The 14,982-nt window shown below is 33.7% G+C and overlaps 1 protein-coding gene across 8 annotated transcripts in view; it reads right to left on the bottom strand.

The window, feature by feature from the left end:
* MICU3 (mitochondrial calcium uptake family member 3) overlaps positions 1-14,982 on the bottom strand; it is a 52,533-nt gene that overhangs the window by 22,262 nt on the left and 15,289 nt on the right. For 4 of the 8 annotated variants that reach the window (XM_054514550.1, XM_036381718.2, XM_054514552.1 and 1 more), the window contains exons 3-8: positions 13,999-14,030; positions 13,116-13,194; positions 9,668-9,715; positions 8,300-8,382; positions 3,432-3,503; positions 2,068-2,106 (exon numbers count right to left, since the gene is read on the bottom strand). In XM_054514550.1, the coding sequence (XP_054370525.1) occupies positions 2,068-2,106; positions 3,432-3,503; positions 8,300-8,382; positions 9,668-9,715; positions 13,116-13,194; positions 13,999-14,030 (353 nt within the window). The remainder of the gene's footprint in view (positions 1-2,067; positions 2,107-3,431; positions 3,504-8,299; positions 8,383-9,667; positions 9,716-13,115; positions 13,195-13,998; positions 14,031-14,982) is intronic. The other 4 variants (XM_054514551.1, XM_054514547.1, XM_054514553.1 and 1 more) reach the window with 1 other exon arrangement.

The following is a 14,982-nucleotide window of genomic DNA, read 5'->3' on the forward strand; positions in this document are numbered from 1 at the left end:
TCAAAGTGGCCATTTAAACACAGCATTTTGCCAGGTTTTTTTCTATCAGTTCTGGTTTTCCAGAAAATATTAATTCATATACTTATAAAATTAATTTTTTCATTGGTAAAATAAAAATATCACCATATAATTAGTTATATAAAATAATTTAATCTAATATTTATGATGACATCATTGCACCAACAAAGAAAGGCAAAAAACAAGCCTAGTAAGTTCAACTGTAACATACTTATCAGGAAAACACTATCCACATCTGATGATCAAACTTACCTTGTCATGAGAATGAACACCACATTCTTTTATGCATACAATTCTATAATTATCTATTTTAAGTATTCACTGAATTTGTTCTCTTACTGGAGTTACTTTAGTCAATTGAATTAGTACTTCTGGCTGTGCACATTTCATTTCCATTACATGCATCACATCACAGTTATCATGTTCTGGTTGGCATTTGGCCAGTGAAAGCACTCATGCAGTACATGCCAAAGCAGTCTCAGACACAAATGCAGTATGCACCAGAACATGACTTGAAAGAACTAATGAAGACTAAAGAACCTATGCAAATGAAAATACTAAAATATTTAACCCATTTAAAACACCACCATATGCTTTTTATGGCCTATGGACCTCAACACATTTAAAAAAAATAGAACTGATTTGTCAGATGAAGTGAGGAGAAAGGCCTCATGCATGAGGCAGCATGTTGGACTATCCCAGACATTCAGGGTTGCATCTCCTTGGAACCTGGGTATCTTCAACTCCTCAGGACATCCAGGAAAACAAAAGACTGCTATACTTCTTGTTTCAGTAGAAGAAATAGAACCCCAAAATATCTATTTTTGGAGATGAGGGATTTACTGACTTCCTATACACCTGGGTCTCCTTTGCATGGAGATCTCCATGCAGATAGTAGGAGGGCAAAAAATATGGCATGCACCTGGGCATTATCTTGATAAAGTGCTTGGACATGCCTCAGTCCAGAAGATGATTTTTTTACTGAATCTGAAAATTACATAAGTAGAATATCTAACTAGTTTGGTTTCAGTTTGAAACAAGAGAAAGCATGGGAATATGGCAATCACTGTCCAGCAAGTTTTGCTGCAGTAAAGCCTGATCTGAAATCTATTGAATCATAAGGCCTTGCATATTCTACTTCCTTTTTCTCACATCATTGCAGTATGCATATCATGTCAACTGCACATTTTAATTCAACAGACTTCCTTCCTGCATATTGCTCCAATTGTAGGTGCCAACTTCACAAGAAATAAATCTGTGCATTTCTGTGAATAATTATATAACAAAACAAATTTTAAAATTGGCATTTCATAACTCATCTAATTCTCCTGCACCCGATCCCCTCACTTGGAATATCACAATAATGCCCTGACAAGATAAATCCTTCTATTTAAACATAAAAACTGTCTGTTTTTTAAAAACTGATTTACTTCTGCCATGATCCAGAAATTAATCAGGTCATGATGAAGACATTAAAAACAGCAGAAGATCTCTTTCTGCTTCTCTTTTTCAGCCCTCAAAAATTATTGTAAAGAAGTTTACTGTCACCTAAGTAATACAGGGAATCCTTTCCTAGTTCAGCACTGAAAGTTCTTATGTATTTGTTCTGTAGGTGAAGCATAAAAATAGGAAAGATCTCTTCAGGTTTCTTTTTGGGGGGCAATAAAGAGGTGAAGGACTCAACTGACTAATTATTCACACTACACAAAATGAAAGAAAGAGATGGATCAAATGACTCATGCAGGATGACTTAATTTCACACATTAATTAAAATATGTCTACAGTTTATTGAAATGTATTTGTACTTTCCCTTAAAAATACTGTTTCCTCCATTTCATATAAATAGACAGCAACATTTCCTCCTGATAGGCTTGCATGTTCAGCATGCATGCAGCAATCTTTTATGCAAGTCAAGATTCCTCACATTTTTACTGATTAGCAGAAATAATTTCCTTGATGAAAAAGATAAATACAATAGATTTTCTTATAGCATATCATTTCATCACACAGGTGAAGACTGCATCAATTGAAAATAATTAGAGTACATACACTGTTAGTAGGAGTATGATATCCATAAAGTTGAAGACGCTGACATACAGCAAAAATGGGCCAAGTCAAGTATCACATGTCAGAATGAAGACAAAAGAAGGGGGAAAAAAGACAACAGAATAGGTTAAGACAAACAAACCTTTCCTTTATATATATCATTATTTTTGTTTGTTTATTTGTTTTCAATATGACAGTGAAGAAAAAATTGGTTTATTTTCAGTCTTAGTCTTCAAATTTTCAAAAGAGAAGTACAGGTTTTAGAGATTACCCTCAGGGCTTATGTGCCATTTTGCCATCTTTATGTTCTCCAAAAGCTCTTCCTTTAGGTATAAGTTTCCTTTGTTTAAAATAAATAGTCTCTGAGAACAACAGACCTACAGTTTTGATAAGCTGAGCAGGATAGGTCTCTCTGGGTGGGAAGAAAAAAATCCTTTTTTTCTCAGGGAAGGTTTAAAAAGTAGTAATTTTTGAAAATCATACTTCCTGTCGTTTCAGGGACAAAGAATAAAGACTGAGCATTGATGTTGGCAAATGTATAATGGACACTGAGAAGCTCTGCTGATATGTCAAAATATTTCTTATAATAAGGAATTTTTTCCATAAATATGCAAATTGAAAATGAACAGGGGTTTTTTATGCTCTCTACTTGGCAGAGATTTGTCCCTGATATTTACTTTTCCAACAGTAAAAGAAGCACCTGTTATTGCTGCCATCCCTCAGACAAACAACCACAGACTCATTTATTTCTGACTTACCTTTTGATTTGTTTGCACAAAATGCAAATTTGACATTATGTGAGTACCCAATATTCCACAAAAATTTATTCAGATTAATATATTTTGCATTGGTCAGAATTATTTAGTAAGAATTTAAATTTGAATATAAAATCTAAGTTCAGTTGAAACATTTCATAATCTATTTTAAAACTACTATGCAGATAACAAGCACCAGGATCAGAAGGTCTACATGGACAGCTTCAATTAGTTCTGAAAGTAAGTCTGTAACTTGGTCTTCCCACTGAGATCTCTCACTGTTAGAGACAGTAACACTGGCTCATTACTACTCACCTTTCCCTAGATTTCTAAACTCCAAATGGAATCAATTCTACTGTCATAACATCTACTACAGTATTTAAGCACTAATTTTTCCTTCCTATAAACCACTTACTCTTTTTTTCCAGTAACAACAGTTTAGGCTAAATACTGCTTTTTTTCTACATGTGAAGTTATGCCTATTCTTCTAACAATATGAATTTAGTGGCCAGTGAAATATATACACACATAATTTTGTACTACATCAAAAAAAAAAACCAAAAAAACCAAACCAAACAAACTACCAGATGCAACTTTTCTGATTTTACTTACCAGCATTGCACGTTTTTCTTCATCTCCTCTTTTTTCTCTCTTCTCATTTTTTTTCCTGAAGATCTCTTGGAGCTAAAAACCAAACCATTTTGTTCATATTTAGTGTTCAGCCTGTTTTCACATACATAACAATATCCTTCATCATAAGGACATTACAAACAGTATTAAAATGCAGTTCTTTACTGAAGTATCAGAGTTTCATGATGCTTTATTGTTCATACCCATGCCTTTGTGTTCCTTCTGTGACTTAAACCATCACACAGAAAGGGAAAAAGGAAATATTTTTTTCCACAAAGCAAGGGTAACAATTCTACTTGGGAGCACAATACCAAGAATGTCCTATTTAGCCAATCTGGCCAAAATAAAAAGGGGAAGTTCCACCCTTTTCACCACCTCCAGGCACATCCTTTCGTGTCAGGTTCTAATTAGTGTCTCTGTGGTTATGTAGTCAGCTGGATCAATCTTTTTTTCACATTAGTTTCAACCTGATCAGTTCTTACTCCTGCTGGCACAAGGGAGGGGTAGAAACACCTGGTGGGGGTGAAACATTCCCCTTCAGCAGCAACAAACTACTACTCAAGAGTAATTTATCAAGTACCCTTTCTTTTCAAGTCTGTTCAAAGAATACCTTCAGGTCTTGTAAAATACCCCTTTCACAACTATCTCAACATGAAGAGCTTTAAACATGACTTCTGAGAAAACCTCAAATACAAGATTTCAAACATACAGATTCTTAAGCATATTTATTTTTGTAAAGTCTTCAGAGTAAGAACTGGATTGTACTTATCTTTCTCTGAAAGTATCTGTTTTATTTAGGTATTTTTATTTACACTAATACCAATTAATGTTCCCAAACCATTAGAAAAAGGTCTCACAGTGTTTAGCAATAGAAGAAAGTATTAACTGTGATACTATCTAGGTCACTACTGGACCTTCAGCTTTTAAAAAAAAAGCATGTGAAAATATCACACTGTCTCATGTAGCATTTGTTATCCTCTAAGTGGGCTGGAAAAGGAATAAACCCTGATCTGAGAAACTTGCCCAACCTAGAATATGGTATTTTCAGAACCAAACACCTTGGCATACAGACACAATTGTGGCAGTTCTTTCAAAGGAGCAATTTTACCTACCATAAGTCTGGTAAAACCAGATAATGTAAAGGCATGTACACAGAGCTCAACAGGGATCGGAATGGGAAACAAAAAGTGTGTGTGATACATTTTGCAAGGAAATTTTCCAAACTAAATTTCTGGATATCTATCTTTATTTCAGAGAAGGCAAAGGGATCAGCAAGATTTACTGCAGGGGTATGGCAACATTGAAATGAAAGAATTCAATGTTTAGTGATTAATTAGCAAACACATTTATAAACAACATTTTATGAATTTCCAAAACTGACTACTGAGTTCTGGAATCTCCTATCAGGCCAATACAGACCAGAACATTTTGTGCATCACAATACCTATTTTTGAATATGGGATAAATTTACAGACCTTGGTAAATTTTTTCAATTTTTTTTCAAACCTACAGGCGCAAGTTACTATAACTTATGCCAACAAGGAAAGAGTCTTGATAGGATAGAGTATTACAAAGTTTGCAACCCAGAACAATGCAAAGAAAAAAGTTAAATGAACAGAGAGAAACAGAAAGAAAATCCCTTGTGAAAGAAGTGACAAGCCATCAAGCAGGAGAGAAGAGTGGCAGTAACTGAAAAATCAAAAAAGATCAGTAAAAAGCAAGGCATCCTTGAATGTATTTCCCCTGCCACAGAGGCAAAAGAAGTAGGATTCTGTTGCATGCATTATTAAAGCCTTGCTAAACTTCTGGAAATGGATCTTTTGTTCAGAAAGAGTGCTATAGGATACCAGTGACTGAAAAAAGTGAATGCAAAAAGGGTCTAGGAGTACTTTCATAGGAACATTGTTTGAAACAGGATAATGAGATGACTGCTGAAGGCAGCAAAAGCAAGATCTCCAGTAACAAGGCAACACAATCCTTCTGTTCCCTGACCTCACCCCTATGACATAAGCAAAGAGGAAAGCACAAACACCATGAAATTAGTTTACAAAAACAATACAGCTGTTATCAGAAAAATAAGGCCTTTTTCAACTCTTCACTACACACACTGTTTCCTCAAGAATCACATAACACGTGATCCCTAAACAAAGCTCTTCAAAGTCTCTTTACTTATAAAACTGAACAGCATTTATTACAAATTTTGCAATAGCTGCTTGTAATTGATGGATAAATATTTTGCAAATGTTGGAGTAGTTCATATGCCAACTTTTGAACAGTCTCCTTTCAGGCACATGGGATATGATACATTATATTCAAGCAAGGTGAGTAAAGATGCCAAATGTATGTTCTGGGGCCAGTTCTATAATAGCTGCAGTATCACTGAATCAAATTCTATTTTCATATATACTTTCATTATACAAAATTCTATCTACCTATCTATTCTTTTTCACTTCAGATCTCATATTCTGACTTAAGGGTTCAGATTTAATTTTTGAAGGATCACCGACATCTAATGAAGCAGAGTTGCACTCAAGTGCACTCAAGAGCTATACAAATTTGTTAAATACAATAATCCCCTACAAGGGGTAGGTGACAGTATACCTAATGTTTAAAAATTCTACTTTCTTTCTTTCATCCACCAAGTCTGCTAACAAAAATAAGGAGAAACTAGTCAGGGATCATGACAGAGAACAAATAATAGCAGGATGTGAAGAGGACTATAAAGGCATAGTTAGAAAGAAATATTAGTTAAATATTGCCCTTGTTTCCCACTTTACATGCTTATTTTATTTCATTTTTAGCATCAGTTTCTGAAAGACAAAGCCTCTTACTTCAATTTCCTCCCATTTAGCTGTTGTAATGGAAGCTCTTTTTTATATCAGAACAAACTTGTCAGTCTATTCCACCACATCCTGTTACACTGAATCATGAAAGATGCTTGCTTTTTCTTCTTCTTCCTCTATTTTTTCCATTTGTTAATTAATCCAATGGTTGCTGGTTTGTTCCTCCAGCTGGAGAAGATGCTTATTAAAAATTGTGGACCCTTACAAGGATGCGTACATTTAATAACAGAATACAAAAAAAGTTGAGAATGCCACAATTTGCAAGTGGTGTCACCTTCCAAAATATATTTGGAATTTAAGTTCAGCATGGTAAGGAGAGTTTCTTCCATATTTCTATTTTCTTAAGGTTATCATAGTTTATTTGAATCAATTAAGAAACCTCACAGAGGAAACTAGGGTGTCTTTATTTTAAATAAATTGGGATCAAACACTTAAATACATTCCATGTGTCTATTTCACCCTTGGTATTTTGTTCCATCTTTTTCAATAAGGCACTGGGCTTTTTCTCATGTGTACTCACCGTATTTCCAAAGCTCAACTACACAAAAATGTGTGGAGATAAAATGTATGTCTTTTACACAAATATATTTTTCTAACATCTGATTCAATTCTTATAAATGTTGTATTGCATTAATCATCTGTACTTGTTGAGTAGAAAATTAAGGCCTTGTTTAGTCTTCAGAAAGCTTGCTATACCATAAAATTTTAAATTTTAATTTCTAAAGAAATGTCAAAACATATGTTCACCATAACTGAGTGCTTCAGTGTAATCTCAGACAGCTGCTGCCCATGGACACCAACAATTTAGAGATCTCTGGTTATGGTACACATTTTTAGCATAAAGCCACACAGTTATCATAAACTCAGAAGCCCTAACTTTAAGTGGTCAATTTTCTGCATTTCCTTTTTTTTAATGATCATTTATTTAGAATGGCATTAATTATTCCTCCCATTTCTTTTGAAATCAGAAAATAAATTAAATGAACATAAATCTAAAATAGCCCTCTTGTTACTGCAAGATCATTCTCCTGAACTTGGTGTATCCTACTACCTGAAAACTTATGAAGTATTGAAATTTTAATTTTAATTATTTTTTAATTTAATATCGAAAATTTATCATTATAAAAATGAATATCTAGTGGATGATTTAGGATTTTCAAAGATTTTCCCTCAAGTGCCAAATTATTCTTCATTTTCAAATCTCACCAACATGTGAATTTTTCTTTTGAAGTCTGGGCTTTTAAAAACTGTTTACATTTCTAACCTGAAAAAATAAACTCTGCTTAAATAATTATTAAGATGGATTTACAGAACTGCTTTTTCCAAGCCATAAACAGAGTAAAGCTCTAATCTGAAAAATACTTTCATTCAAATTAGCAATGTAACAAAACCTTGGATGCAACCAAACTACTGCCAAGTTCTAGGTATCCTGCCATCTGTTCCAAAGCACATGGAAATCATTCAGGTCAAAGTCAGTTTCCCCTGCAGGAATATTCTCTGTAAAAAGAACTCACTGAACCCCACCCTAGCAAATTGCTTCAGCAAATGGATTTAGGGGCTAAATTAGATACATGTACAGTATGGTTTTTTTCATTACAGATCTTGTCCAAAACAGATGATGGTGTCACATTAGGTCAGTCAATATTTTCGGGTCACTTGTGATTATCAGCAGAATGAATGGCAAAGTGAGGTGATCATTAGAGCAATTAAATAACTCTGCTAACCATTAAAACATTTCTATTACTTTAATAGCCTATCTGCGACTTACAGTAGCAATTAGAAGATCCAGAATAAAAACTAGAATTAAGCTTCAAAAATAATTATATACAAGACTCCTGTGAACTCTAAGAAGGAGCTTCTACTTCAGTTTACATTATAAGAACACTTTATACTAAATCAGGCAAAAAAACAACTACATTCAGTGAAGAACAGTAGATTATAGTCTCATGACTGCTGACATCATCACATTAGTTTCAAGATTACACCAAAAACTACAAATATACATACCACTAAGAATTCCTTTTTGTCCACCATCTCATTGCCGTCAGTATCGAACATGTTGAAAGCAATTCGAAAACCTGCATGTGGCTCTGCCAAAACAATGCCAAACATTCAATTATTTATTTTCTTGGAAAGAAAGCAAGTATAATACTCTAAGAAATTATTTGGTGTCCCTTCATAAAAGCCAGAACCTCAACTAATTTAAATCAGGATGTTTGTGTACATACTAAATGCAAATCATAACATCTGTAAAACAGTACAACCCATTTTATTCAAACAGAGGGCATGCTCACAAAAGTAGAAATAGAACATGAAATATTCAAGAATAATATAAGTGTTAGTTCATGGAGAGAGTCCATTTTATATTACAAACAGAAATATGTAGAAAATAAATTTTCTATGAAAACACAATGTTCTAAAAGACACTTTAAAAGATTTTGAAAAAAAGGTACAGGACACAACTTCTGGTCAAAGTAAATTTTATGCTGAAAGACACTCAACATTTTCCTGTTTACATGCTTAGAGCCATTGAAATTTGAGACCAGGTTAGAACGTATTTCTGAAACATGGTGACTTTGAAGGTAACTGTAAGTAAAGCCTTTAGGCAACATTTTGGGGATACCCACTGATTTGTACTATGAATGAATTATGGCCAAAAGTTAATTCAGATAACAAAGAAATGATGGAAGAATCATTGATGCCATAATGGAAGATACTAAGGGTTCAGGGTCAAGTTCCAGCTCTGATTCGTAATAGGAATCCAGTTCATCTCCAAAAAAATCCCACTAATGAATCCAATAGAAATTATTTAATTACATGTAAGTGAAAGACAAGTAAAATTCTTTGCTTCTTCCCAGAAAACACCTGTTACAATATTAAAAAAGTCCGTATCAGGCTTAGTTTAGGTTATTTTACTTCAATTTTATGGGAGATAAAAGAATAATTTTTCAATTTTGTTAGTGTTTCTGAAATAAAAACATTATATTTTACCACTGACTTTGATTTTGCCTATTATGCACTAATTGATGAAACAAACCAGCAACAATGTGTATCTTTCTGTTCTCCCTGTATTAATTCAGGAAATTTAGCTCAAATTTTGTAGGAATTTCAAACAAGAAAATAAATTTAAGCTCTTAACTGGGTTTAGCCGGGGCTTATGGCACAGCTTCATCAACAGCCACTAAAAGGTATTCTGGATAATAATGCATTTAAATAATGCATAACACAAGCTTCCAGAAGGCAAAAGATGTTCAGAGGGACATAGAGATGCATAGTGTAGTTTTTCTTTATGCAGGGATGGGAAGAGTAATTTAACACACAACACATTCAGAGCTTTGAATCTGTAAGGAATCTTTTATCTCCAAAAATACTTACTTGTTAAAATACATAAGAGGAATAAATATTCTGTGTAAGATATCACACCTGAAGACAAAAAAAAAAAAAAAAGCCATGTTAGTTTCATCTTGCCTTCATATCATAACCTTGAAAACATTAAATCTTTATATATAAGGAGAATTTTTGTACACCTGCATATTTGTACATTCATACTTGTCTGCATGTAACTATTTTTGGTCAAGAAATTATTGGTCTACAAAATTCACCTATGGCTTGGGGCTTTTGGTTTGGGTCTGTATTTTAGGGGAAGAGTATATTAAACATGGCAAGTAAATTGACAGTCAGTGGAGCACGGCTCATTAAACAAAATCTGGATAAACTCTTAAAAGCTAATATAAATGATTTATTCAATTTTCTTTCCAAAAACCCCACAAGTAATTCATGATAATACTCTTTAACAGTATGAAAACATTTGCTTTGAGAAGATTCTCAACATGCTTCCTCCTGATCACACCATTTGAATAGAGGTCTTGACTTTATTAAGTGCTTTTTAAATGCATGTGCTATATTAACTGAAAACTTGATCTTATAGTTTTTTTCTTTTTGCAAGATTACAAAAGAGAACCACACTGTGGAATGGCACTTCCTTTTCTCTTCAGAAGTGATTAAGGCAAAATTTAAATGAGAGCTGAAGTCAATACCCAAAGAGTATGTCTTGTACCATAGGTCATACTTGTGCCTTTCTAGCTCTGGAGTAACGGGTAAAGAGACAACCTTGCAGAATGTCCAGAGCAGCAATGAAGAGAAGCATCTCTTAGTTCAACAAGAACAGAAAAGAACAGCTTGCAGCTCTCCCAAGAGCCCTTAGCTCCAATGACCTTTGAGGCTGAACTAGGGGAACTTGTTCCTGGTTTCTAGCAAATTGGTTTTGTTTGTCCTCCAAAACCAGAAGTGTTAAGTCAGTCCACAATCTCAGATTATTTCAAAAGAGTGAAAAAAGAACTATTTAGATGCCTGAGAGTAAAGATGTCTATCAGCTAGGATTTTCAAAAGTTGCTGGCTGTCTCCTTGATTTCAGTCCAAGTCAGGTGCAAAAGTTTTTCCAAAAACAGCCACATCTTTGGATGTTTAAATATCTTATTTTAAAATCTGACTTAACTGAAAATGTGACAAACTAGGTAAGCAGTCATCTGATTTTTTTTCACTGAAAAACCTGTACAATTAAAACTAAAAGCAATGTTATCATTCACGTGGATTTTACTTTCACTATACTTCACATCCCATCTTTTGATCCAAGAGTAAACTTAAGTCTTCAGAACCAGTATTTTAGTACTGCTAGTAGATCTAGTTAGGAAAACTACTATGATTTTTTAATACCACCTACTCTTTTCCTCAATTTACACATTATTGAAGAGTAGTAATTATTAAATATAGGCATTTAAGTAACACATGCTCTATGCTTTATCTTCTTGCTTTTATACAGCAGCCCGCAGGAATTAAGTTTTCAAAGGCCTGCTTGAATCTGTTTGGACAAGCACCTATCAAGAAATCAGATACCTCAAAGGTTCTCATTCACTGATGGAAAACATTGTTTAATAGCCAGTCAATAAATGTAAATATATTTTTTTTTGTATTTTGATGGCACCTTCCTTGCTGTAAAACAGGAAGAATGTGCAATTGTCAAGTAGTCCATCACAGGTATGAAGAAAGTGATAGAAACAGCCCTGAAAGCCTTCTCTCCTTTTGTTTGTACTGGTATATTGTAGCTGCAGACAGATAGTTCTGGTTGATTGCTCTGAGTGTTATGGGAGAGAGGCTCTGAAATGATGATTGAAGGGAAAGAAGAACTTACACTAGGATCAGAAACAAGAGAAGGAAGGCACTCAAGGGAAAAACATAATAAAAACTTAAGGTCGGTGGGCATAAATCAGAGTGCCTCAGCTGAATTACATAAATCCATGGCAAAATAAATGGACATAGTCTTTTGCTAATTGCTTTGTATGTGCATGTTAAAAAAATTGTTAAGAACAAAAAGTAAAGACTACATTAGAGACTACATTATAACTACAGAGACCTGAATTCTATTACCATTTCTTTAACCAATTTACACTATCAGTCATAAGACCCATCATATTTTCTTATACTTTTATAAAACTGGGCAATAGAACTCACTTTTTCATAAAACATGCTGAAAAGATATCCAAGTACTAAAGTCTAATACTAATTTTACCATCTTATTTTGACAGTTTGAGTCCTATCAATTCCGTCAACTTCTGCAGAACTCCACTGGCAAAACAGTGGAAATAAGATACTGTTGAATGAAGACTACTCATGTTGCAGACATTTTATTACAGACTTAAAAAGCAATATCTAGATACATTTTTAACTGATAATGTACTGATCTAACAGATTCTGAGGTTGAATTTTTATGCAATTGATATTTCAAAAGTCAGCTGTATACTGCAATTAATATATTTATGCAATTAATATTTCAAACGTCAACCATATAGAAAGCAGCCTAGAGCAAAGAAGTACACTGAAAAACAATGCAAAGATGTGCCAATTTCTGCCTCTCTGTGAGTGCTGGCTGTGGACTCAGGGAAAAAAGAGTGCCTTCATGTACTAGAGAGCCTCCTTTGAGAGTAGTGTCCACACTACTTACTCCTTGAATAAATTTGAGCTGCATTTGAGTTATATTAACCAATTACATGCATATGTTTGATTGGAATTCTGTTGCTAGTGTGCTTATTTCAAACACCCATAAAGTGTCCTTTTATAACAAGTACTTGTGTCTGCTTTTGAAAATATTTCAAATGCACCACCACACCTTTGCCACTCTGAATATAAGCAAGGAAATATGTAGATTATTTATTATAAATAGCTTTTAAATGTCTGTAAAACCATAATTGTTTTATTTCCCTATAGTTTTTTGTTGTGAAGTGATAGAGCTTATTAAGAAAGAAAAAAATACAAGAGAGGAGACTGGAAGTGACTCTTGGCTCTTCACTTATCAATAGTGTGAGTTTTAAAAGCTATCAAAGCCCTCATATGCAGAATTTAAAGGAATATATAACATTTCTGAAACAGTCTCTTTGTGTTGTGTACAAAATGCTTTTCCAGTGATATAAGATAGCACTACTGTCTTTAGAAATAATCACATTATTGAACCTACTGAAAAGAAGTAACGAGATATTGTCTCTTTACTGGAATAGTCTGTCTATAGTCCAGATATCATTCATGGCAACAAACTGAAGCTGAAATATTCAAACATCAGCTAAACAAACTCTGAGTCCCCAATCACTTAAAGAGGTTAGTTGGAAGCTGGCATCATTAAAACGCTGTAGAGATTACATGGAACTTTTCCAAGTTGTAAAATGTAGAATGCAATTTCTTTATTTTTGAAAATTGGACTCAGATTAAAGTACATCATCAAAAAAAGTTAATAGAATGGTAATTTGGTTCAGGAAAATTAATTCTTCTTCATCACCTTTCTCATTAAGATTACGGAAAAGTTTGGATGATCCTTTCCAAACCGGTGGTGTCTCCATAAGGATCTGATTCAGTTCCTAAAAAATAAGGTTTAAGAAATTTAAAAGCATTTATTTCAGCATTTAATTAAGTAGTTAATAGATAATGATTAAATTCTAGGATATCAATATAAAAGACAAGGGACTGCATGTAAATCTACCAGTTGATTGAACTTCAGTTACCACAATGATTTTGGAAGTACTCAAGCACTCCATAAATTTTTGTACACATGATTATTGCAAGAATTACTCATCTGCATGAATGCTAAGTTTTTGCTGAGTTGGAGAGAGACATGCCATGTATTTGTGGCTGAAATAACTCACCACTGCTCATACTGACTGAAGCCAAGGATAAGTCCGCCTGGATTTCAGTAAGGTTTTCAAACAAAATCTGAGCAACTGTTCTTTTAAAACACTCGACCTGAACTAAAGAAAACTTCACCCTGTGAATATGAATGTACTTTACTTAAAATACAGGGAAACAGACAGGGGCCTTTTGAACTTATACAAATGAAAAAAAAAAAAAAAAAAAAAGAGGCCCTTAAACACTACAAAAGGGAGAGAGTGGCATAAATATTTCAGGCAGATTTGGATACACCTATTACATCTAGACACTAAGAAATGCAGTCAGGTATAGACTGAGGGAGAAACTGACAGATGATTAAATCTGTAAATTCACCAAAACAGGCACCGCAGCTCAAGTATTTGAAATTCTGGATTCAGCTGAGGCTGAAGGGACAAAAATTAAGAAATTAAAGATTTCTGTGCCTCTACATTTACATCAAAAACAAATTCAACTACCAAAATGTATGGTTATGAGACCACACAGGAATTATTGCTCACCTGCTTTGAAAGTGATCGCCATTTTTTAGCATCTGCAAAAAAAGAAGTTGTTATGAATGCACAGGAATTTGATTATTCAAATGTCGTGTCATAAAAATTGGGCTATAATAATTTGTGTTTTCTACACAAAGAATTATTTGCCTTACTTTATGAGTGTAATTGTCTTTATGTGATTAAAAAACCCTTTAACTTAATACATACCTAAAGTCCTAACTTTAAAGAACCAATTCAGATGTAGTTTTTAATCCAGCTCTGCTTCAGTGAAGGAAAAGACCTTCAACCTCCAAAATATGGATATATTTTAAGGATTTAAAACATTTAACAGGAAACAGAGGGCATTCATGCTAACCCCTGGTAAAAATATTCTGAATTATTTAGTAGCAGTAGTATTAAAATGCAAATTGTAAGGAGACCTGGATTATGATTCTTGCTTCATGGACCACTGATACTTTTTAAAGCAAATACAGAAAAAAAGCCTTTGAAACTACACCAAGTGCTAAGACACCCTTCATCCCTTCCTACTACCTCATATTCCTTTTCCAGCCTCTGTCAGGCTCAGTTCCTTGGTAGCTGTAATTGAAGAAGAGTTGTCCACAATCATTCAAGAATTCAAAACTTGAGGCTCATCACCACCTTCTCAAGACAAATATTTGTACAGATTCAATATTATGATAAGACATTGTGAATACTAGAATTCACAAAGGCCCAGAAATTAGCATTTTATGTGGTCAACTCCATAACAAATATTGGTAGGTAAAGGCTTCTTTTTGTAGAGCAAAAGATGCTTTGTAATTAGAAATCCTTTACTCATAATGAACTTCATGCATCATTAAATAATCAAAATAATACACAAGCTACCCACTATGGTCTTTCATCAATTCATGGTTAGAAATTGACTGAAATTTTAATTTTACATCTCAGTAAAGATTTATACCAAGACTGTTGACAAATCTCACTCTAACTATGGTGAAGTTATATCATGCA

This window comes from Molothrus ater, chromosome 4 (assembly GCF_012460135.2).
Source record: "Molothrus ater isolate BHLD 08-10-18 breed brown headed cowbird chromosome 4, BPBGC_Mater_1.1, whole genome shotgun sequence".
Classification (NCBI taxonomy): domain Eukaryota; kingdom Metazoa; phylum Chordata; class Aves; order Passeriformes; family Icteridae; genus Molothrus; species Molothrus ater.